The following is a 25684-nucleotide window of genomic DNA, read 5'->3' as shown; positions in this document are numbered from 1 at the left end:
CTTATCAACCCTAAGTCATTGTTTTAGTGCAACTATAAAAGAGACAAACAGAGGCGTCCCCCGCTTATCAACCCTAAGTCATTGTTTTAGTGCAACTATAAAAGAGCCAAACAGAGGCGTCCCCCGCTTATCAACCCTACTTTTGTTGTTCGGTACACCGGATACACCATCAAGCTAATAAGAGTTTCTTCCCCACATAGAAGGCAATCTGTACTATCTCTCAGATGCATACACTGTGATTACTAGTTTGCAAATAAAAGGGCGATGCTGTAGGAAAACAATATGGCGCACGTATTTCGAGATGCAGACGATAGTGAAATCGGATTTTTCAATAACGCTTTTAATTTCTGAGATTTAAACATCACAGGACAGACAGATAGCCGCTTTGGACCAATGATGTAGAAAACACAAACCAAACATTTCACTTTTTGTTCAACTTTATTTTATTAAAAAACAAACAATTGTCAAACTTTCCTTTGCCATTTTCTTAATGACGTATTATTAGCCAGTAAAACAAAACAGGAAGACATGAAGGAATGATCACGTGAACAACTTCTGACCTCGTTTCTAGGTCACTCTAGATTGGTTGCATGTTACACATCCCTTTATACCTCTCACGTTGGTTTAGTAATCAAGACATTATTTAGTGGACATTAATGTGCATATCTAGACTAAAGAAATCTTTGTCGAAAGTTTGCATTTTTAGCGGCCCCCGAAAGGGGAAAAGACGCTATTAGTTTTGTGTGAAATGTCTGTCTGTCTGTCCGTCCGTCCCGTTTAGATCTCGTAAACTAGAAAAGATATTGAAAATCGGACATCACAATATTTTAGACCATTCAAAGTTCTGATGCAACGGCTACTTTTTTTTTTCTGAAAGCGAAAAATCTAATTTTTTAAAATCACTTATGCAAGCAGTATTTTAAAGAGAAAAAGCTATTTAGTATGCATTATAAGTTAGACCTAATTTAAAACGAATAGTAATCTTAAACTGCATTTTCTTACTCTTTATGTTTATACCTGTACATAGCAATTCTTATTCTTTTTGAGGATTCGAATAAATAAATTTAGTTTAGTTCCCAACACTACTCATTAATGCTATTAGGAAGGTATTGTTTTTAATTTAGACCACTTCTAAAAGGAAGTAGAAACGACGTCAGGCATATTAAAAAGAAGTAGGCTTAAAAGAACAAATATTGCTTTGAAAATTCGGAATTCGTGATATTTGAAAAAAAAAGTTGTATATAAATAAAACTGCGGCTTTGTGAGGAAATACCGAAAATAAAATACAAAGGTTTCATAGAGCTTGCAATAAATAAACCATCATTATTTACTGCATTGGCTAGGTTTTGTGAATAACATAAATAGTAGGCATATATATATAAGCCTTTATATATATATATATATAAGATAAGATAATATTATTGATCCAATCAAATGGAAATTCAGTTTGACAACAATTGACAACCTCAGCGTAACTACTGTAACAATAACATTATAGATGCAAATACGAACAACATTCACACACGAAGTACATACAGACCAGCGCTTTATGAATTTGACTTCTATGAACTTCTTGATGATGAGAGATGGTTTGGTAAAACTCTGACCGGCAGTGAGATGAAAGAGTTTTTAAATCCTTCTGTTTTAGTTCTAATGGAAAGGAGACAACCACTTCGTTAAGATCGTATGTAACAGTGGTTTAATGGGTGAAGGTTATCTTTAAGAATCGTGTGTGTTTTGGAAAGGCAACTTTCATGGAAAAGCTCTTCAAGAGATGGTAGCTGTGTTCGAGTGATATACGATGCTTTTTTTTTTATTAGTCTATTTAGTCTAAGTCTTTGTGCAAGTGAAGTTTTACCATACCAGCAGGTGATGGCAAAGTTAATTAGACTGCTGATGGTTATTGTATACAAAAGTGTAATTCTTGTTTTGTCGATGTTAAACTTCCTTAGCTTTCTAAGAGAAAAGACGTTGGTGAATTTTTGTGTAAAGGTTTTGACAGTGTTCACTCCATTTCAGTTTGTTGTCGATGGTTGTACCTAGATATTTATATTCTTGCACTTGTTCTATGGTTTGGTTATTTATCTGAATTTCTGTAAGATGGCCTTTATGTTTCCTAAAATCTATTATCATTTCATTATAATCTTTATTGTCCATATGGAAATTTGTCTTACAATTTGTGCATTACACCAAATAAAAAACATTATAACTAGAAGAAACCAAAGTGTAGGGTTCACACCAGACGCACTCATAATTTACATGTGACAAAGTTTATACCAGATTGTTCTTATTTAATGATTTGATTGCCAGGGGAACAAAAGAGTGTTTGTGTCTGTTTGTCTTTGCTATCGGTGTCTTGTATCTCTTTTGTGATGGTAAAATCACAAAATCCTGACACAGAGGGTGATTCTTTATTTCGAGGATCTTGTTAGCTTTTTTATAGATGTTTGTCTCAAACAACTGCCCAAATGGGATTTTTTTTTTAAAGATGATTTTACCACCAGCATTTAGGATTCTATAAAGTTTATTTTTATTTTTAATAACTGTACACATCAACATTTGGGATATCTAGTTGCAATTTTGAGCTTTTAGTTCAGGCAACTCAATGCAGAATTCTAAAGGCACTTGAAACTTTTTTTTTCTCTTTCTGACACGAATGTATCTTTCTGATTGTTGATCGTTTCTCTTTTTTGTAATTTAACATTATGAGCGTTTTATCATCCCATTTCAAGCTTCTCTTTGTAAAGTAGACAATAGTTTATTCAGGGGTTCTTCAAGGCTGACCCAGTTTATTTCAACCTTTACATCGGTCAGTGTTTTTACAAGGTTGGGTGTGTCTTATTTTCAGCAAGATGAATTCGGCGTCCTTCAGTTCAGTTAATTCCAAGTTTTGAAGTTCCACGATCTAGCACGCCAGGAATTCAACCCGAGACCATTAGATTTGCACTTAACCACTCGGCTTTCAGCCCTCACCATCTCCCAGACTTCTCCTCTTTCCTATGTAGACAAAAGATAAAAAACACAAGAGGTATCCAATGATACACAAAAAAATGGAGTTATCCCAATTTGTGAGGTTGTATTAGATCTTTGTGATTCTCGTGGCCTGGTAATAGAAAGATCATTTATATATAGTTCGTCCATCGTGGTTCGATGATGACCACTTTGTCATCCAGAGGGCTGAGGGCTTTGCACTGGGATTTTATGACTCCTCATGTGGCTGGTGAGACCTATGTGAGCCCGGAATGTTCGGCTGCACACGTGGGCAGGTTATTCCAGCTGGAGCTAGTGTCATTGGCCTTGCTTTTCTTCTGTGGCGTTTTTCTTCTGCCAGCGTTGTTCTCTTTTCCTCAGCAACCTGTGCGCCAGCTTTCACATCACGACTCCAAGATGCTCTGTCATGTACCTCTGTCTCCCAAGTGACTGGGTCTATGCTGAACGCCTTCAGAGAAGCTTTGAGGGTGTCCCTGAAGAGTTTTCTTTTGACCACCTTGCGAGCGCTTTCCTTCGCTTAGTTGGCCATACAAGAGTCGTTTAGGAATGCGGCAGTCTTCCACTCTGGCACTGCATCAGGATTGTGTGGATGCTTTGCAGACCCGCTCTTCGAAGGACTTCAGTATCTGGTATTTTGTCTTGCCATTTGACATTCAGTATTTTTCTTAGACATGTCATGTGAAAGTTGTTCAGTTTCCTTGCATGTTTTCTGTACACTGTCCACGTTTATGAGGAATAGAGCAATGTAGGGAGGATGACAGCTCGATAGATCCCTAGCATTGTATTTGTCGTGATACCACGTCTGTTCTAGACTTTTTTAGGATGCACAGGCCTTGGCGATACGCAGGTCGATTTCATTATCGATCTTTCCGTTTCTGGAGAGTGTGCTACCAAGATATGTGAATCTGTCTACTGAGTTTATATCATGTCCATTTATCTTGATGCTTGGATCCAAGTAGGATTACCTGGAGCAGACAAATATAAGACTTCAGTTTTGTGTGTGTGTGTGTTTTTTTTTGTGTGTTAATGGTAAGTCTGAGAATGCTCTTGAGAAGTCACTGACGATGCTCTGCAGATCATTTTCAGAGCAGGCATTTAGTGCACAGTTGTCAGCAAATAGCAAGTCCCTGGTTAATGCTGATTTCATTTTTGATTTTGCTTTGAGCCGCCTCGGGTTGAATAGGCCACCATCAAATCTGTATGTTATATTTATCCCGTTGTTTTCTCTATTTGTGAATGCATCTGTCAGCATAGCAGAGAACATGATACAGAACAGTGTAGGTGCTACGACACAGCCTTGTTTTGGCCCATTTGATACTTCGAAGAGCTCTGATGGCTCTCCACTTTCCTGGACACGAGCCTTCATGCCATCATGAAATAGTCTTACCATGGTTATGAATTTTTGTGGACAACCATACTTTGACATAATCTTCCAGAGTCCTTCTCTGCTAACAGTGTCGAATGCTTTTGTTAGGTCGACATATATTGAGAAGAGGTCAGCATTTTGTTCTTGGACATTTTTCCTGGAGCTGCCTTGCCACAAAGATCATGTCAATGGTTCCACGCTCTTTTCAGAAGCCGCACTGGCTTTACGGTAGTAGACCGTGTTCTATGTGTTGCATGAGCCGATTTAGTAGGATGCGTGCGAGGATTTTCCCAGCAATAGAGAGAAGAGATAGTTCTCTGTGGTTGTCGCAGATTAGGCGGTTTCCTTTTCGCTTGTATAGATGGACTATTGTGGCATCTTTAAAGTCTTGTGGTATTGACTCTTGTTCCCACATAATTAAGAACAGCTCATGAAGTCTTTCAATCAGGGCTTATCCATCTTTTTTGTAGACATCTGCGGGAATGAAGTCAGCTCCTGGGGCTTTTCCGCTTGCGAGCTGTTGAATGGCAAGATTGGTTTCCTTTAGCGTAGGGGAGTCATACATTTTTTCATTTATTGGTACTTACTGTAGCCTGTCTATGGCCGCTTCATTTATAATCGAAGGTGTATTGAGAACCTTTTCAAAGTGCTCGGCCCAGCGTTTTAGGATTTCTTCCTTATCTGTCAATAGGATTGTCTCATCAGCATTTAGTAGAGGGGATGAGTCTGCCTTTGTGGGTCCATAGACCTCGTATATGGCATGGAAGAAGTTCTTGTCAGCAAATTCCTGTATTGTTTCTACTTTCTTGCTTAGCCAGGTATCTTGCATTTGGCGTAACAGTTTTTGCACATTTTTGCGGATGTTTGTGAATGCATCTTTAGTGGACTGGGAGTTTGGGTTGTTTAGATACAATTTATGGAGCTTGTGCTTTTCATCTAATAGTTTTCTGATCTCGTACTGTTTTCATCAAATCAGTTCTCTCCATAGATCCGACTATGCTTAATGCTGTGCTATGGATAGCTTCTTTGAAGCATTCGCAGTTTTTATCTACATTTGATTCAGTTAGAGGGGTGGACTTGAGGCAGTTGTCTATCGCATCTGTAATCGACTTTTCAATTTAGTCATCTGCTAGTCTGCCGTGTTTAGCTTTTTTAGGGGTTTAGATTTTTGCGTACGTCTCTTTGGTTGAATACGAATGTTTAGTTTTAAGGCGGTGGTCTGTTCCACATTCTGCACCACAGCAAGATTTGGTGACACGTATGTCCTGACGGTCGGATTGTCTGGTGATGACATAGTCTATGAGACGCCAGTGTCTTGAGCGGGGATGCATCCAGGAAGTTGGCTTTAGTCATTGGGAAACTGAAAAAATATTATGTTTGATAAGAGCAGCTTGTGTTCAGCACAGGTCTGGAGTAGTAATAATCCGTTGCTGTTGCACTGACCAATCCCGAATTAGCCTAAGACAACTTTCCAGATGTGATGTTCAGAGCCGACTCTTGCGTTGAAGTCACCGAGAATGGGGTAACTTATCTGTTTTTTGGAATATCAAGTAAGGTGGAGTTTAGTTCTTCATAGAACTTTGCTATGACATCATCTGGGTTGGTCATGGTGGGTGCGTAACAGCTAACTATGAAAATGTGTTTCTTTCCGTTTTGTAAAGGCAGCTTTAGGGTCATGAGCCTGTCACTAATACCTTTAGGAGGCCCGACTAGTTTAGATACAAATGATGTTTTTAAGGCACAGCCGACTCCATTTAAAAGCATATACACATAACATTTGGTTGCCATGTTTGTAAAGATAAACCAGAGATAGTCTCAAGTTTGCTGAATTTCACGTCGAGCCAATATGTCAAGACATCAACTTTTATCAGTGTTGTTACAATGGGTAGCTTGGATGTCTCCTGTGTTTGTTTGCTGTGTGTATTGTTATTACTTTGTGGAAGAGTTTTATTTCTAATATATTGTTTGCCATACACATCTAATCTCTTTCTCTCTCTCTCTCTCTCTCTCTGCATGCCAAATTATCTTATTTTTCAACAACCAATTTTAATGTTGGAATATTACTGTTACGTTTTCTGTTGTTTTTCTTGTGTGCTCGAGTGGATGTGGATAAGCCTGAAATAGAAAACCCATATTTTCATTTATTTAGAGCAAGAATGTCAATAAATTTTATCTGAATTCACTTGGATAATCTCTATCCCTGAGTGTAAATTGTGTATGTATGTGTGATTGCATACTATGAAAATCAAATCCACATTGGGTTTTAAACTACATTGCTGTTTTCCTGGTTTAGCTGGGTATTAGGTAGCTCTTGATTTGATACATTTCCGATGTTTCCCTGAATATCATCTACCAAGTAGCTTAAAGCATTTTCAATATTTTCCTGGTTATCGGTTATCCCTGGGCTGGAAAAATTTGAACTGTATTCATGGATAGGGAGGGTATTATATAACAGTTGGCTTGAGGCATTTTCATGGCTTTCCTGAGTAAATAGTTGACTTAGATCATCCCCATCGTTTTGGTAAGTATTCCTTTGCATTGGGCCTGAACTAGTGTTTTCTTGGTTTGACAAAGTATTATTTAGCACTTGACTTGAGTTATCTTCAATCTTTTCATGAGCATATAGACTTGTAATGTCCCCACTGTTTTGATTGGTATTTGTTTTCACTGGGTCTGAACTATTGTATTCTTGGCTTGGCAAGGTATAATTAAACATCTGGCTTGAATTATTTTCATTGTTTTCTTGAGTAAATAATTCACTTGAAAAATTCCTACTTCTGTTTTGGCTTTCATTGACGTCTAATACCAGCACTGGATTTGAATTGATACTGTCGTTTTCAAGGCTTCGCGAGGAAGTTGTATTCCGTGTTTCTTCTGTGAATTTGAGAAAAAGAAAAAAAAATAAGTTTGATATTTGTATTCAAGCATATAAATCTAGTCAGTCAATGCGGTTGGTCATTGTGCTGGCTACATAACACCTTTGAACATGTGGCCATAGAAACAAATAAGTCCTACTTTTACATTATTTTCCTTATAGATCGCAAGGTCTCAAAAGTAAATTTTTTTTTATGTTTCGAATTAATGAGCATTTTGAGATTTGTATTTTATCTTATAATGAAAACTTAATACCAGAAATGTGTTTTGTTTTCATATAGGTAGACAAGTAATATGAAAAATTGTCTACTCCACATTTATAACTGCTACTGACTGGAGTTTGAAGCTTTACTCCTGAGTTAAATGATGAATAAACGTGTAACAGCAGCACGAAGGTAGAATAGTTCTTGAGTCAAGATGGGAAGAAAATAAGAGGAAACATAAAGGGCAAGTTTGTGTGTTGGGGGTGGGGGGTTGAGCTAAATGTTGGTCACGTGACACTGGTTGGCGATATTGGTCCTGATAATTGCCTGGTCGTGTGATATGTGCTCTGGATTGTCAATATCGTTGTTTTAGGTAGGAATATGACATATCACAATTTAAAATATGCATTTTTTAAATACTGAGAATTTTTATTCAAACTTGTTTTGGAGACGGGTGAGCGCTTGGGAAGTAGAGCAATATATCTCCTACAGGTCGTCCGTCTGGGCTGTATGTTCAATATAGGACTCAAAATGTAAGAGATTGCTTGAGGGATAGAAAGACGCGGTGAAGATCTGGTCTCCCCGTTCACCAGACTACTGGATTGCCTTTTCTGGGCTATGCTAATGGAGAAAGTGGACTTGGCAAAAATCACAGATTTAATCTGTTGTAAACCTGGTGGTGACACAGATGGGGGTAGTGCTGTGTGTTTTTAGCCTACTCAAATCGCCACAGTCCAGCGCAGGACGAGCGGTCAACTGTGACCTGTGACAGTACACGCCAGTCCGGCAACGACCTGTGTGTAAATATTACGCACGCAAGTCATGACGATTGTGATCATTCTGAGTGGTCAAGAACGTTCCATCCCATTCTAGAAGGCCAGTAGAGACTCTATATAAGAGCGAGTGTGTTAGAAAGACTGGACTTCACGTTACCTCGCAATGTGACCAGACGAGGCGAAGTTAGAGACAGACGGTGTGTGAAGTCAGGCGGAGCAAGGCTTGGTTTTTGTAAAGACAGTGTGATGTTGTTGCCAACTGTACAGTATTTGTGATGTATTTGAAATTAAATTGACTGATACTTTGGAGCCCTGAGTTGTGAGGTTCTTTAAGTTCGTTGTGTCGTGTGGTGCAGTTGGAAGAGAGCCTGGATAGTAGGAGAGATACGTAACAATACATTTGACTCAACGATTGAAGACTGAATGTATCATAATTTAGGGTACTTTAGATCAAATGCATCTTATGCTAATTTTGAGAAACGGATTAACATTTGCATTGGAAATGGTGGAGATGATATTGAATATTTTAAATACTGAAAGTAAAGCTTAATTTTGATTGCCTACCAAAAAATATCCAATTATCCAATGTGTCCAGACGATACGGACACCCTGTGTTTTTATTATAGTATTTTCAATTATCGTCAGAACTTGTCGCGCCTAAACGTCTGCTACCAAACATAATGTTCTTGTATCAGTGTTATTTACAGTTACTTATTCAGTCAAAACTTCTACTAACATGTCTCTGCAAATACCGCAAGGTCCAAAATACGTAACATTTTATGTTGCTTCTAACAATCATTTCAAAGTAAGCATCCAGCTGTGCTGAGTCACAGTTTGCAGTCACTACCCGAGATCATTTTCCTACAGTCACAGCCTTAAGTCACAGATGTCACTGCCACTTATACTAATATCTTGACATTCTGTTGCAGTACAGTCCGATGTAACCGACTTTCCACTAGAACATCTATTTCCTATATCCTGTTTTATTTACCCGAATTATTCGACCCTATTATACTATACTATATATAAACTTTATACTATTTATAAACATAAATAAAAGAGAAAATATAAGAAAGCGATATGCAGGGATCTGGTGACAATGTAATAGAACAGTAGTTCTCAAACTTATTTTGATCCACGGACCCTACGAGAAAAAGCTACATGAGTGATTGGTATATAAGTAACAAATGTAAAAAAAAATTTGGAAGGAGTGTTTATTGGAATTATTGTAATTATAATATTTGTTTATGATAAAATATTTCAAAACTAATTACTTGGACAAGGTTAATAAGATTTTATGTGTGTATTTAAGCCAGGCTCAACAAGCACACATTTCGAGTTGATTTTTTTTGCTTGTGATGAGGCTTATTACGACAATAATTCCACGTTGTACCAATTGAGAAGACGGGAAGCAGTGAACAACTTCTGTACAATGAACAATTAAGACAAGATATAACATTGGAACCTGTTTCTGTAACCAGAATTTGTGGTCTCCTTGTTCATACATTGGTTTAAGTTCCTTATTTATGAATATTTCAATAAAATACCCCTGAGTTAGTACATATTTATCTATGGTTGGGACGTGAGTGGCAAAAAGGGTTCAATACCCAGTTTGGAAATCCAAGTGAAGAATGTTTATTCACATCTTTGGTTTAGGTCGTCATACGTAATAGACTAATTAAACAGTTGTGAGAGGCGAGTTTATTATTGAAACTATCCGATCGGTTAAACTATCTTTTAATTGTATACAATAATGATAAATATGCGGATCCCTCTCGGTCGATTCGAGGACCACTGGGGGTCCGCGAACCACAGTTTGAGAACCACTGAAATAGAATCTACATAATGACGTCAGAAAATGAAAAGAGAAAGACTGGGAGAAATTTTGAAATCAATGAACAATGTCAAGGGCGCTATGTTGAAAGAGAACTGTTGCCAAATAAATCATAAAAACTAGAAAATAAAATTATATTTTTTAAAGTTCCCTTTCAGTCTTTGCGATCTATAGGGCAGGTGGTGTTAAGGTCATCTGTTTCATCTGTTTCTTTGGCCAACGGTTAACGAGCAGGGTGTTATGTGGCCAGCACAAAGACAACCTTCTTTACTTTCCCCAACGAAAGTTAGGTATCCATTAGAGTTGGCTGGACTTAGGGGGGGGGGGGGGCTAAAAATCCCGAAATTCAAACACACGAGTCTCACCAAGATCCGAACCTTTTCATGCCAGTAGATCTGTTTTATGGCAAATAGTTAACGAGTCAGATGCCTATTAGAGTTGAGTGGACACAGGGGCGACCTCAAAATCCCGAAGTTCAGAATACCAATCTACAATGGGATTCAAACTTTAAAACTTTTATCAATTTATTTTTTGCATGAAGTGACTACATTGTTACACTTAACACAGGATAGACAAACACGCCCATTCACACAATTTTTCATGCACACATGTACTTTGAATCTTTGACACCAAGACTCCACATACACTATTCCTAAGCTCCGACACTGTCATTATACTTTGGTGTCTACTGATGCGGGCCGCCTCTGTTAATGTGTAGCCATCAAGTTCATGACCTAACCGCTCTGTAGATGAGCAGCCTTCGCGACTCCAAAGGTCAAATAAATGATTAGACATAGAGACAAGTAGACTACTGGGCCAAGCAAACGGAACGGACATCAGAACACTGTCATGTGAACTACTGTAGGCCTCAATAGCTGCAGCATTGTTTCTAAACATTCAACTTAAAAATATCAATCTCTCGTGAATGTTTTTAGATAGCAAACACATTTTTTTCAAGGACATTTTTTAGACATCAGACATTTTTAGACATCAGACATTTTTAGACATCTGACATTTTTAAGACATCATAAATTTTAAGACATCAGACATTTTTAAGACATCTGACATTTTTAAGACATCCGACATTTTTTAGACATCAGACATTTTTGAGACATCTGACATTTTTAGACATCAGACATTTTTAAGACATCATACATTTTTAAGACATCTGACATTTTAAGACATCCCATATTTTTAAGACATTTTTTAAGACAGAGATTTTTAGTTCAACCCTGACATATGCGTGAGTGTGTGTGTTTTACTTTTTAAATTTTGATCTATTTTTTCCTACGCCCATATACAATAAAAAGAAGAAATAAAGAGCTCTTTATTTGTTTTGTTTAAATATGTCTGGTAACTATGTCTGGTAACTATGTCTGAAAACTATGTCGGGTAACTATGTCTGGTAACTATGTCTGAAAACTATGACAAACCCATTTTGGAAAAATAGAGGTGGTAACTAACTAGTAACACAATTTAAAGTCCTTGATAAAAGCATTTTTGTTATAAGGATAGTGGAGTACTCTGTAAATTGTAACCAAATGTAGAGGTTTGGGTGCTGGAACAATAAGTCGGGACCAAAGCACATTTGGTCATTACTCAGGGTCGAACTTAAGAATGATGTGGAGGCTCCTACACCCTTTCGAAAGCTTTGATATAAACCACTCAAGAATAACAAATACTTTTATCTAAAAGCTATTGTTTAGAAGAAAGAAAAAGACCACCTATAAGTTTGATCTCACTTTCCTTGTTTACAAATATTTACTATGCATAGTTTAGTTTTTAAAACGTGTATAGGTTTGAGTATGTGGAGGGGAAGGCTCTTGGCAGGCACACTGCTTTAACTCGGAGCTGTACCGGTAATTACATATTCCGAGCATGCTACAATTACAAGCGGACACTTCTTAATCACGACACGTTGCCACCCGACATAAGATTTAAAGTGTTAGCGTTAAAAATAAAAAAAAATACTTTAAAAGTTTCAGACCCGTCGAAATCCCTATATACGTTTCTCTTTTGTGGAGGACCCTTTCTTGTGGATGCCCGGGGCTGTAGCACTACCTACCACCCTTTAGTCCGGCCCTTTAACTAAACATCTCTTTTTTTTTCAGCGTCCAAACAAAAATTGATTTAAAAGAACAAATCTGTCACTTGCCTGCGTTATTTACCATAAAAGGACACTGGTCATCGCGAAGTTTGTGGTCTGTTCTGGGTCCATCAATGTCAATAACTACGTACGCTTGCACATCAGGCTTGTATTCTGGCCACTGATCCTCATCTGTTGGGCTGGGTTTCCTGGTAAACAACAAAATATTTCATTTACCCTTCAGCTGTATCATAGGAATACTCATTACGTATATATAAAAAAATTTCTTGTTTAGATCGAGTAATTGAAAGTTACATTTATAACGTTTTATTACTATGAAAGAAATAAAAACCTACCCTGTCTTTGCGAAGTCCGTCCAGAGTTTCATCATCAAAGAACTAAGGCCTTTTTCAGCTTCTGTGTAATTAGAACCTGCCGCCAAAGGTAAACCGAAGATAACCTCTATCTCGTAGCCGTGAAGAACACCCATCCATTCTGGCCAGGGAGTTTGGCTTGTCCGGTGTTCAAAACTGTACATGTACACTGCGTCTGAATGTCTGGAGTAGAGCTCAGCGAAATCTACAACAGGGCATTTAAAAAACATGTCACCGGTTATGCTGTCAATATTAGTTGAGAAGGAATTATTGGAATCCACTGGATATTTCTGTTTCACTTCCTGAATCACAGAGGTATCGTTATTGAACAAATAATTGAGAATAGTTTGATAATCAGTTTCACTAATCGTTCCATTTTTATTTAGAGGATCGAAGATGTCCTTGTGTGCGTAGACTTCAAAGTAGTAGCCCTCATTTTTGTTAACACCAAGGATAACTCTAGTTTTCTTTGCTTCACCTCTTTTTATAATCGATACTGGATTGTCGGTGAGAAAGTTACCGTCAATAACAGGGCCAAAAGCAACGTCTATAAATGGTTCAGTATTATATTCATATGTGCGATTAATGATTTTTTCAGCACTCACTGCTTGCAAACAGGTTAAGACATCCGAGGCGCTTTCTAAATTACAGCTCAAGTCCTTAGCTAGTTTACGTGCCCTACTCCTGGCAAATTCTACATCTTGGAGACTCCAAAAAGCTAAAGGGGATGCACTTTGCATGATGGCGTACTTGAAAAGATCTTTTGAAAGAGGAGAAAGGAGGTGAAAGCCAACACTCACTGCCCCTGCACTCTCTCCAAAGATTGTTATATTATCTGGAGAACCACCAAGATTGACAGCGTTATCTTTCACCCATTTTAGAGCCATCACTTGGTCTAACAGACCGGCGTTTCCGGGAGCGCTGTCGTTCCCAAGATAAAGAAAACCAAATATGCCGACTCTGTAACCAAAGGAGACAACGATGACGTCATTCCTGGCGGCGAGTTGTGCTGCATTATAAACATCCAAAGTTGAGGTGCCTGCAAAGAAACCGCCCCCAAATATCCACACCATGATTGTCTTGGGCTGACAACCTGAATCGCAGGCTGGGCGCCACACATTCAAATAAAGGCAGTCTTCGCTACGTGGCGTATTAGGGTTCCACATATTAGCGCCCCGAAAGTTATCAAAATAAGTGTCGACTACCTGCCAACAAGAGTTCGGTTTCTCCAGTCCGCACTTGGCGCCATCCCAAGGTTCTGCCGCCACTGGGGGCTTAAACCGCATCGAGCCAACAGGAGGCTGCGCAAATGGGATTCCATAGAATGTATCAACAGGGGTGGCGCCTGTCGTCTGCCGAACACCAACGACATCTCCTAGTGTGGTGGTCAGAGTAACCGGTATAGTCACAGGAGAGGCATAGCCTTTGTCTGTTAAGTGAAACAGTTGGAAAAGACCTATGAAGAGTTGGAGTGCCAGTTGTTTTCTGGAAAGATTAAATCAAACATTTTAATCAAAAGTGCACCGGAGATGTACACAATAATTTTGTAAAAAAAAAAGAGTAATCTTTCTTTAGTTTTTCATTTTAAGTTTAACCGAAAAAATACAGCATATAGAAAAAGAAATTAGGGTAAAATTGAGAAATATGGGGGTGACATAAGGTAAGCCTTAGAAAAACGTAACAAAATATAAAAGAGGATTATAGGAAGAGACTTGAAATGAATAAACTAAACAAAGTCAATGTACGCTAATGATAAGATCAGATTGTGTTTCAACAGAAAGAAACTAGAAATTTGATTTTACAATGCTGTAAAGTGTAAAAAAAAAGAATCGCATATCCAAAGACTATGCACCAGATACACCCAAAAGTTTGCTGTCTATGGATTTTATGGAAATCTCCCATCACCATTTCGACAGACAAAATGAAGTCTACAATTGACAGCATTGAATTGTATTGTCACTACCTCATCATGGTCCTCATCATAGACTATATATATTACATGGACTGCCAACACTAAGGTAATTAAGAATAAGTTCCATTCACCGAGGCGTCCTTGGTTGCAAGGTAAATTGACTTCCGGTAGAATTTTTTAACTATATAAAGAAACCATACCCGAAGATTTTTATCACCACTTTTACAGCAGATCATAAATGGAAACTTAATAGTCATATACGATATTGCAGAGGTAAGTGTGCACAAATTAATTTGTGACTTAGATCAATGACTATAAAGCTTTGTAACTGGTTTTCTTAGCCAATATAGACTAATTAGCCAAGCCTGTATTTCGTGTATTCTTGTTTACGACATTGATTGTCTGCTAATTGGTGCTGCCATTTTGGAGTATTTGTTTTTCTGTTGTTTTTTTCTTCATCACAATGATAATTATTATTATTATTTTTACAATGTATATTTTAAATGTGATAAGCGATTTACTGAAAGAGTCAATACATTTTTGAGAGTGTCAATTATTAACTTTGTATATAGTGGGTGATATAGGCCTAAGTTAAGTCTGTGAATGAGTCAGTCTAAATAAAATAACAATATATAGTCAGTCAATAAGCCTACAATCTTACATCTTTACCAACTTTTGTTCAGATCTACAAGTTTTTAGTTGTTTTTTTTAACTAACTAGAATCCCAAATAACATCAAATTCTTCTAAAAGCTATGAAAAGATCTGATATTGTTTCGAATATTTGTTCTCCCAATAAAATTTTAGAATCATTAAGCTCTACTTCAATAGAAAGTGATTGTACACATAAACATGTAGACTTTCACCCAGATGTAGTGAACTATGGCTATAAACTTTATCTACAAATACGACCGTACACACAACACACTACTATATATATATATATATATATATATATATATATATATATATATATATAATAGAACACTATTTATGTAAATAGTTAAGTTGGTAAAATAATTATTTGTTTTTATAAAAATCTGGCTATTCCTATAGTACTATTAACAAAATTATGACTAAAAATATTATGAACGTCGAGTTGCTAGATTCATCATCTTTGTCGTTTGTGTGTCAGATAAACCCAGAGAATCAAGATATAGAATCTATATAGTATAATATAGGCCCCCTATTATATAGAATTTAGCTCTAGTCGACTCTAGACTAGATCTAGGATAAATCTCAAGTCAAGATGATCATGGCATGATCAACATGATGATTAATCGTTAATCTGACTTCCTGACTTGTTAACTTAAACTTCGTCTTAATCTTAGCCTTAGATCTAGCTTCTTCATATGTGAATCATGAATGGAAGTAGGGAAGTGCTTGGCTCACAGTGTCACAGATCGTTCTTTAAACTATTTGAAGATCTACTTTATCTTTACTAACGACTCTAAACTAGATCTATATCTAGTTTATATCTATATTTTATATAATAATATTATAATAGCCCTAGACTCTTATACTTATAAGATCTAGAATTAGAATCTGTATCTAGATCTATTCTTATACACTGCTAATACACTACAGATTTAATGTTTCTCATGAGCAATACTACTGTCTACAGCCATTGCCCATTAACATAGGCCCTACTCATGTACTGGATCTAGCTCTTTTGATCACAACTCATATCTTGCCTAGATATAAACAACTGTACTAGAATGAACTAAACATTCTAATTGGTTCTATTTTCTTTTTTCATTATTCTCACACATTCCAGTAGGTACCAAATTGTGCTATTTATTCACTGTAGATCTAGATCTTAACTTTTCTCTTAACTACCAAAGAAGTACACAAAGGATGTTGAATGGTACCCAAAAGGGCTCTAATTGCTACCATTCAATGTGTGAATTCAAGTATTTACCCAGATACAGCCACAATATGTTCTTATTGTTTTCAAAGGAGTTTGCACACAGTGCCAGAAGCTGTATAAATACATTTAAAAGTAAGTTTTTAAGCAATTAATAATTTATTTTTAAACGTTATGTAAGCCTATTTTAATTTTAAAAATCCATGTGCTATTTTATTTAAAGCTAAATTTCTAGGTGAATATTTACTGTTAGACACCTTATTTATATAGATTAGTTATTTAGCGACGCACCAAAGAAGACGCATATTGAACGGGACTAGTGACGTTTGGGATATGTTGGGTTAGAGACCGGAAAATCAGTTAGCGATATAATCCTCTAGGGTAACGACGTGTTTAGTGACAGAGACTTTTACTGTGGCCTTTTCTTAGAATAAATACATGTTACACTGTTCTTCAGCGTTGACTACATCTCTTTACTAGTTAAAACCGATGTGTTTGTTTTGTCTGGATTGTTGATCAACTACACGGAATACACCCGAACAATAATACCCAAACGCTTGCAGAGTAATTGGTTGAAATTCAACAGTCATCCATAGTTGACCTCAAGACAGCCTGAACAAGCAACATCACATTACATAATATTGTTGTTATGTTGTAAATAAAACATATTATATTCCCTCCAGCCTGTGCAGGGTATTTTTAAAGTGATAATTTTCTCATGCAGGCCAATACCACTCTTTTGTTATCTAAGGTGTTTTCCTTCAAATTATACTTTCTTGCATAAGAATTAAATATATTATGCAACAATTCTCAATTAGAAGTACATATTAACCAGTTATCTTGGTGGAAAAGGATGTCAGATAAGTTGAGCAAATGCTTAAAGAAAGTCTTTACATAATTCTTTGAACTAAGTCACTATAATTATTTTGGAGATTTTTAAAATTTAATTAGAATTTTATTATTGCTCACATTAAAAGCAATTGTTCTTTTCTTTTCCGCAGATGTATATTTCAAGAAGAAATGATGCTTTCTTATTCCTAAGAGTTTATCAATAGGATGAATGCCACAAAACTCACTTGTTATGCCAGAAACTCTTCCTACGAAACTTCCAGTAAGTAAAAAAAAGTAAAGTTTCCCTTTCAGACCTTGTGATCGATATGGCAGATGATGTAAAGATCATCTGTTTCTGACCATTCTGTTGCCTACGGTTAATGAGGGTTTTCATGTGGCCAGCACAATGACCAACTGCTTTTACTTTCCCCAACTAATGTCAGGAAACCATTAGAGCTGAGTGGACTCAGACTCAAATTTAAAATTCCAGTCTTCACCAGGATTTGAACCCCGTCCCCGGTTCAGAAGCCAATCGCTTTACCGCTAAACCACCAGGCCTCCTTCCAGTAAGTAGGGCAGCTTAAAATTTAATACTTTTATCTTAGTGCAAAAAGAATAAAAGCAGTCTTCAAATTCTCCCTTTAAATTTGCAAAGATATGTTCATATTTTAATGTATGCAGTAAAAAATTATGTTTCAAACACTCAGTACAATATTCAATGACTCTCTTTATTTGGGTTACCTCAGCATGCTTGTGCAGAAAATTTCCTGAATTTTTAAAAAAATCTGTTCCCTTCACTTTCAAGTGCATTTAAATGATTCATTAAATTTTCATAATATTACTGAATATAATGTCAAAGATTAAATATTGTTATTATTATACTATTCCTTTTTTTTTTTTTGTAATATTTTTGTTTCATAATATATTCTAATATACTTTACTATACTCCTAATATACTCTTTAAGGAAGTGTTTTGTTAGATGTTTTCAGAATTGATTTTATCCATAAAGGACTTGAACATATGGAAGTTTGGTACTATATGAAACTGAGATTGAATTGGTGACTTGTTATGAATTTAATGTATGTTGTTTCTATTCCATCAACAGTACTAGAATTTGTCCAGTGCCTGTGATCCTCTGAGTTAAAGGAGAATGTGCTCCATAATACCTACTAGTAGCTTGCTGATAGCTGGAAGTTCATGAATACTATGTTGTCCTTGATTTGATGATTCTGAAAACTACCATTTCTTAAGACTTGAGCATTATTTCTATAATTTAAAAAAATCTTTTCAGGAAATATTGTGTTTATAATATTAAGAAAGTGAAGATAATATTGTTCTTACTAATATTATTGTTATTATTATTATTAAAATAGAAAGCACATCATTACAATATTCACTTGTCAATAAATGTTAGCATTATTCAATTTTTAGTTACATGTTCAGACTATTAAATTTTATTATTTAAATTATAGCAACTTTCTCTTTCAGTCAAGCTTAAGATACTTTCCTGTAAAAAGTCTATAATAATAAGTTAATACTTCACAAAAAAAAAGTGTTTGAATGGTTTTCATTTGTTTGTACATCAAATATGTATTAATATAATTATCATTTTTAGATGAAACATTAAATACTGAAGATGACCATTTCAATTTCTGATGTAGGCCTATTCTCATTTCATAAAACAAACAGAATATTATCTGAAATTTCATCCCTTCATGGTAACTGTAACTGGCTTCATAAAAAAAAAGGAGTGATGACTGGGTTGACTATACATTTTTGTATAAATAATGCATCAATGAATGTAGCTTATACTGTTCTTTTCCTCATCTTGAAGTGTGTGGACTGATAATTTGCTGTTGCATTTTGTTTTCATAAGTCAATGACACATGATACTCTAAATGACAAATATCTTCTACTCATTACAATAGCACATTTCCATGCTGTTTGTCTAAGTGGAAGCAGATAAAATTTGTTCCTCTATTTGCTGTAAAATCTCAAAATTCATGAGCAGCTGAGAAAAAAAGAAAAGAAATTCAAACTAGACATGTTATAAATATATATATTTGCTAATAAAAAATGTAAGACTACTTTATGTTACAACAATGGACAGCATCTTTAAAGCTGATATCAATGCAATCACAAGAAATAATTTTTTCTCTACAATTAGGCCTGTTTTAATGATTTTTTTAAAATGTTAATAAATTTATGCATAGGATAAATATAACATGTAATTAAGGAGATTTTTACCTATTATTTCACAATTACAAGTAATTTAAAGTGATACATGTATTGATAACACATGTATTGATAACACAATGTTATTGGAGAAAGTAAAAAAAAAAATCTCACTTGTAGTAGATCCCCTTCAATTTGAAAGTTAGTGACAATCAAATCAGGTTTTTGGAAGTAGTATGCTCCTTTAGTAAAAAAAACACAAAAAAAAAAAACGAAAAATGCATTATAAAAAGTTTTTGCTTTAAATAAAATTTCTCTTGGGTGACTTGAGTAGAAAGTAATAGAAATATGAACTTCATTTAGCAATATGCTCACACTAAGCAGAAGTGGTTTTTACTAGTGAGAATTGTCTGTCCAAATAAGCTATTGAAACTGTCAGCTTCACATGATAGGAACTGTAAAGTTTGACAGTTCTTCCTCTAAGACTTTTAGGTACCGGTATTATCTAACAAGAGCAGGGTAAAACAAGGATGGGTTTTGGCCATCAACACTATTCGGAATTGTTTCGTCAGTACTCTCATAGTGCCTTGGAAGATGGAGTATATATCCACAGTAGATCGGATGGAAGGCTTCTTAAACTGGCTTGACCAAAACGAGGAGACGACATATCCTGATTAGGGAACTGATGTTTGACGACGATGCGGCTTTCATTACCGTTCGCAGTAATGATTACAAAGGCTAGTCAATACTTCGACAGCTGCAGGTCAATAGTCTTACAATAACTCTCACCTAGACGGAAAAAAGGGCATAAAAAGTCACCATCATCAAACTCCATTTGAGTGAGGGCTTGAGAGGCTCAAATCTTCTCTTACAAAAGCCCTGGACAGAAACCTTGCTGTATTGTGTAGTGCATAGCCTACATATCACCATACAGGTCGAGAATTGTTGGTTTCTCTGACCTGTTGAGACGGAGATCAGCAAGTCTGGGGCAGTCAAACAGAATATGAGGCACGGGGGCACTGGGATTCGAAATTCGGCCATAGCCGTGAGAAACATGAGGCAACAGGACAGTGGCCTGTCCTGCACTGTGTTATAATAACTTGCCATAAAACATCACAGAATGTACTTTTTCTATTTTATCATCGACACAATATAAGAATTTTTTAAAACTTATAAACGTAAGGTCATTTTAGCCTATTAAAGTAAGAGCATATAGATCTAAATGTACCGGGTTATTCTTCTGAATAAGTCTTACTATTTGGTTTATATAAATATATATAGGCTATGCTCTCACAAGAACCTCAATTCAATGTCGTAAACAAGAAAATACACGTAATACAGGCTTGGCTAATTAGTCTATACTGGCTAAGAAAATCAGTTATAAAGCTTTACAGTTATAGATCTAAGTCAGAAATTGATTTGTGCACACTTACCTTTGTAACATCTTCTATAACAATTCAGTTTCCATTCATGATTTGCTGTAAAAGTGGTGGTATAAAATCTTCGGGAATGGTTTCTTTATATAGTAAAAAAAAATCTACCGGAAGTCAATTTACCTTGCAACCAAGGACGCCTCCGTGAACGGGACTTGTTTATTGAAAAATATAGGCTTAGTGCGTAGAGTTGGCAGTCTCATCCATATCTAAAAGTGCGCTCCAAAAATATTTTTAATCTTAGACTTTGAAATGCTTAAGTTCTCAAAATTTAATAAATACTAGGACTATTTTGTGTGTGTGTGTGTGTGCACTGTTAATCAAATTTGCATTCTCTTTCAAACGTAGGACTACTACTTTGATGTAATTGTAATTTGTATTATTTATCTGGCAACTGTGATCTTTCAATATGGCGTCTTTGACATTGTTTAGTTTGTCTATTTCTTTGAACATTTCTGACCAGTCTTCCTCATTTTAGTTTCTTGCGTTTTCACTTAGGTTCCATTGTATCATCACCATATTTCTACACATCGTTTTGTTTTCTTTTTCTCTCCAATCGAATAGTATTGCAGAACGTAAACAGGATCTTACAATACAACGTGTAAACAAAAGGCTGATTATTGCGATTAACTTTGAGTTTTAACAAATCCCCAATACAATTGAAATCCAAGTAAACCAACGACTTAGCAGAGTTTAAGTCATTGATTAACATGCGCGACTAGATAGACACATGTAATGCGTAGGACGTAATTATCTTCTTTTTTTTTTTTTTTGAAGTAACGTCTGTAATATATTAATATATAAGATAAGATAACCTATAAAACAAAATATTAGTTTCAAACCCAGATTTAACTAGAAAAACATTGCAAATACGTTTTAAAAAAGACAATACCTCCTTAGGCAACTTCTAGAGCGATTGTTTTCCTCTTAGAAACGAATGAATGTTAGATTAAAAAACAGTGGAACATTTTTTACCCCGATCTCCCCCTCCCCCTTTTTCTCCTCTAGAAAAACTCTTCAGTCAGAAAAGCCTTGCATTTGAAGATTCCGAAAGAATTTCAAGAACGCAATAGTCTTTACAAAACCGATGTTGGATATTGTCTTAGATCTATATCTCTAGCAAAATTTAAATTTATTTTATTTATTACTTGAAAAATGATAACGGCTAAACTGGAGTTTTCTTCGTGTGGCCAAAGAGCTTGTTATTGTTTTCCCAGCGATATACATCAACTGTTAAATATCTAGAAAAATCGTTAGAGCCGTTTTCGATATCAGCGTCCAGGTTATGCCCACCATGAAGATATGACTAGAACTTGTAAAAAGAAATTGTCATATTCAAGTCCTTCGTTAGAAATTGCTATAGTTTTAGTAAACTTTGATAATATTTAAAGCATTTTTTGTTCAGGCTTTGCTAGAGTAGGCATACAAAAATTATTAAGGAATTGCATGCACGAAGTAAATAAAATGGACAAAATATGATGTTACACTTGCGGAAATTATGCTTTGTAAAAATTAAGATGAAAAACCAGTCAAACCGTAACGTAGTGGAGATTGTTACGATCAACTAAACAATGTCAAGAACTCGTTTCAATACGTCCTTAATTATTCCGTACAACAGATAAGATAAGATAAGATAAGATAAGATAAGATAATTTGTATTGGTCCAATCAAATGGAAATTCAGAGACACACCAAAAGGTTACCGTTAATGGATTTCTCGCCATGTATGCAAATGTCTCACAAGCTTTTCCACAGACAAAATCAAGTCTACAGTTTGGAACATATAATTTTATTGTTCCTTCTTGACAGTAATGTTCATCCGTACATAAAATGCGCTCCAAAAATATTTTTAATCTTAGACTTTGAAAGGCTAAGGTTCTTAAAATTTAATAAATAATAGGCCTATTTTGTGTGTGTGTGTGTGTGCACTCTAAAATCAAACTTCTAATCTCTTTCAGATGTAGGCCTACTCATTTGAATTTGAAATAAATTGCAGATTTTTTTTGCATGACCTTTTTTTGTAATGTATATTTATTGCATCGAGTTCATTTAACATTTGCATCGGAAATGGTGGACATCATATTGAATATGTTAAATACTGAAAATAAAGCTTAACTTTAATTACATACAAGAAATATTCAATTAATCTATGAGTCCAGACTTTACGGACAGCGTGTGATCTTTCAACATGGAGTCTTTAACATTTATTTGAACATTTCTGACCAGTCTTCCTCTTTTCAGTTTCTTGCGTTTTCACTTAGGTTCCATTGTATCGTCACCATATTTCTACACATCGTTTTGTTTTCTTTTTCTCTCCAATTGAATTGTCTTGCTTACAGAATGTAAACAAAATGTTACCATTTAAAGTGTAAACAAAGAGCTGATGATTGCGATTAAATTTTAGTTTTAACAAATCCCCAATACAATTTTAACAAAATAGTAGATCCTGATCCAAATTTATGTAGAATATATGATAATACTATTCGTTCGTCAGAAATTGCTATAGTTAAGGACACGCTTTTGTAACTATTTAAAACTTTTGTATGTTCAGGTTATTTAAAGCGATTCTATGTGAGTAAAGGAAATATGATTCAGATAAACTCACCTTTTAACTGTATGCATAGTTGATGAATGAGATAGTACACTAATGATTTTCACAAACAAATCTTATAAACAGCTGACCGCCGCGTACTGCTGGATGTACACAAACTGACAGGCGAGATGTACGAAGACTGAAATATATAGCACCGTACATTGAGTGGGCATTAAACTATCAGAGTAGTACCACTCATTTTCTCATTCTTCTGTTCACCAGCTCTCACTTTCTCTCTCTCTCTCTCTCTCTCGCTCTCTGCTGCTTCTGCTCTCCTTCAGCTGTTTCAACTTTTCACGCCGCAGGAACACACGCGCTCATAAAACTTCTTTTGTGGCTCCAGATAATGCCACTTCTCTCCCCTGTAACTGAAACCAAAAGACTGTCTTCGCAACGTTTGTGACGGGGTCTTCCATGTAAGACATCGAGACAGCAACTGAGATTCAAAACTATTCCTTCTATTCACATACCTCAACGTTGGCTCTAACATTTCTTCCAGTGTCCGTAGTGCACAAACCAAAATGCCAGGGTGAAGTCGGCTTGAATTTTCGTTCATTCTATTTTCAAATTTTTACTATAGCCTCAAAAGGTATTTAAAGTAAGATAGGATTGTTGAATAGGAACAAGCAACATACATGGTCAGGGTGATTTAGAAAGAATACACCAAATTCATCGCGCATTTATTCATTTCGAAAGCATTGTGATCATTTGATACAGGAGATATGATTGTTTAACTGGGTGTCAATTTTACAATGTCAATTTCAATTAGTCTTTGTAGGAAAAGCACTTGTTTACATTCAGAATTGTGACTCCTCAACAGAAGGCTTTTTGTGGGCTGAGTTTGGGAAAATAGATGCTTGCTTGCTTTCTGCGTTTGATCTGTCAGGTCCCCTAACCTCTCTGTGCGCGACGTTTTCTTGTTGGGGGCTTGTTAAAGAGAAAGTCTTTGTTCCACGGTTGACATCAATAAATATTGTAATATTTTACGGGAGGTGACTCCACGATATAGAGATGTTTAATAACAGGAGGACATCACACGGAGCGTGTTCCCCACGAAGACATCTGCACTGTTCTCTGCATGTGTCGTTTTCTCTTTCTCCAGTTGACCAGTCTGCTCTTGAGATGACGTAGTGATCGTTCGGCACATAGAGATAGTGTTAAACACTGTTTTCGTCAACACAGCCGGACACGCTGTCTCAGCAGACCCTCTCAACAAACGTCTCTAATGGGCGCTGCAGGTTCACATGCAGCCACGTTGCAAAATAAGTTCAATGCGCCGAGTTCATTCTCAGCTAACTGTCTCACGTCCCTGAGATATGTCTCAAATTCAAGTTATATATGTCTTCCTCTTGCCAGCTCAGATTTTGCTTGGATTGATTGACATTCGTCTATGCCAATGTCGATGATGATGGCAAAAGCACAAATGTTGGTTTTCTTAGCATAAACATTCTCTTTGTGATGCGCCGCACGTACAGTTCATGTTTAACTTCTGAATGCAGTTATCCAGCTTCGAATTTCCCTCTTAAGCACCGGCAGATAGGCAGAGGTCTTTAACGTCCACAGCAACAGATTTGGACGCAGACCCAACGTTGTCTTGAAATGTCCGACTCATTGAGGTACTCGTAACATGTACATCAGGAGCAAAAGCCTCAGGCACATAACAGACTTTTCTTGTTTCTTCATTTGTCTCTTTTAATTCGGTACATCCCGTTGAGATCGTCGTCACGTTTCTTGTCTTGAAAGTCACACCCGCAAGACTTTGCCACAACACAATCAGAGACGGCACTACAATCCCCAGCGTCACCTTCAGCCATAGTTTGTGCAGCCACAGTTCTGGCCAGGCAACTTCTCCTTCACTGACAAGTCTATTCCTCCTTTCACTTGCGAAACAATTGTATCAGTTTGGTCTATTTGGCCTTCCACTTGCACTACACTTTCATTCACCTTGTTTCCCAGCATGTTCATCATCTTGTTCATTTGTTCATTCAAGGCATCCCTAAATTTCTGGATCTTGCCAACGACCTCAACAATTCCAAGTTCTATTTCAAATCTGTAGGTCTCCGGATTTTCTTTAGCGATCAGGGCTAGTCCCATGTCTGCGGTAAACATTGCAGTGGTTTCCAGATCTGGCAGCTCTCCATATAGTTTTTTTTGTTCTACTACAGATCTACAACGGCTTTGGGTTAGGGCGTGGAGACGAAAGGCCCAGGAGAGCACTAACTGGAGGGATGTGTTGAAGCAGGCTAGAACCCTCCATTGGCTGTAGCGCCACTGGGATGGATGGATGGATGGATGAATGTCTTGTTCGGGCCTCTTGATAGAGTATGCGGCTTTAAAGGACATGGTCGGCATTATCAGATGATGTTCCACA

General features: G+C 36.3%; 1 protein-coding gene and 2 long non-coding RNA genes across 3 annotated transcripts; 1 reads left to right on the top strand and 2 right to left on the bottom strand.

Annotated features, from left to right (window-relative positions):
* Positions 1 to 419: 419 nt before the first annotated feature.
* On the bottom strand, positions 420 to 23566 carry LOC106062462 (acetylcholinesterase-like). Its single transcript, XM_056036066.1, has 4 exons — positions 23326 to 23566; positions 12487 to 13989; positions 12200 to 12339; positions 420 to 7231 (listed from the first exon to the last, which is right to left on the bottom strand). Exons 1-4 carry the CDS (start codon positions 23340 to 23342, stop codon positions 6621 to 6623), a joined length of 2271 nt encoding a protein of 756 aa, XP_055892041.1. The 5' UTR covers positions 23343 to 23566; the 3' UTR covers positions 420 to 6620.
* Positions 16399 to 18598, top strand: LOC129927366 (uncharacterized). The gene is made up of 3 exons (XR_008778982.1): positions 16399 to 16416; positions 17283 to 17392; positions 18219 to 18598. It is a non-coding gene; the product is annotated as an uncharacterized LOC129927366 (long non-coding RNA).
* Positions 18667 to 20907, bottom strand: LOC129927367 (uncharacterized). Its single transcript, XR_008778983.1, has 3 exons — positions 20722 to 20907; positions 19463 to 19530; positions 18667 to 19124 (listed from the first exon to the last, which is right to left on the bottom strand). It is a non-coding gene; the product is annotated as an uncharacterized LOC129927367 (long non-coding RNA).
* Positions 23567 to 25684: the final 2118 nt, after the last annotated feature.

This window comes from Biomphalaria glabrata, chromosome 7 (assembly GCF_947242115.1).
Source record: "Biomphalaria glabrata chromosome 7, xgBioGlab47.1, whole genome shotgun sequence".
In the NCBI taxonomy this organism is placed as follows: Eukaryota; Metazoa; Mollusca; class Gastropoda; family Planorbidae; genus Biomphalaria; species Biomphalaria glabrata.
Note: the sequence above shows the minus strand (reverse complement) of the source record. Positions and strands in the feature narration are given on the sequence as shown.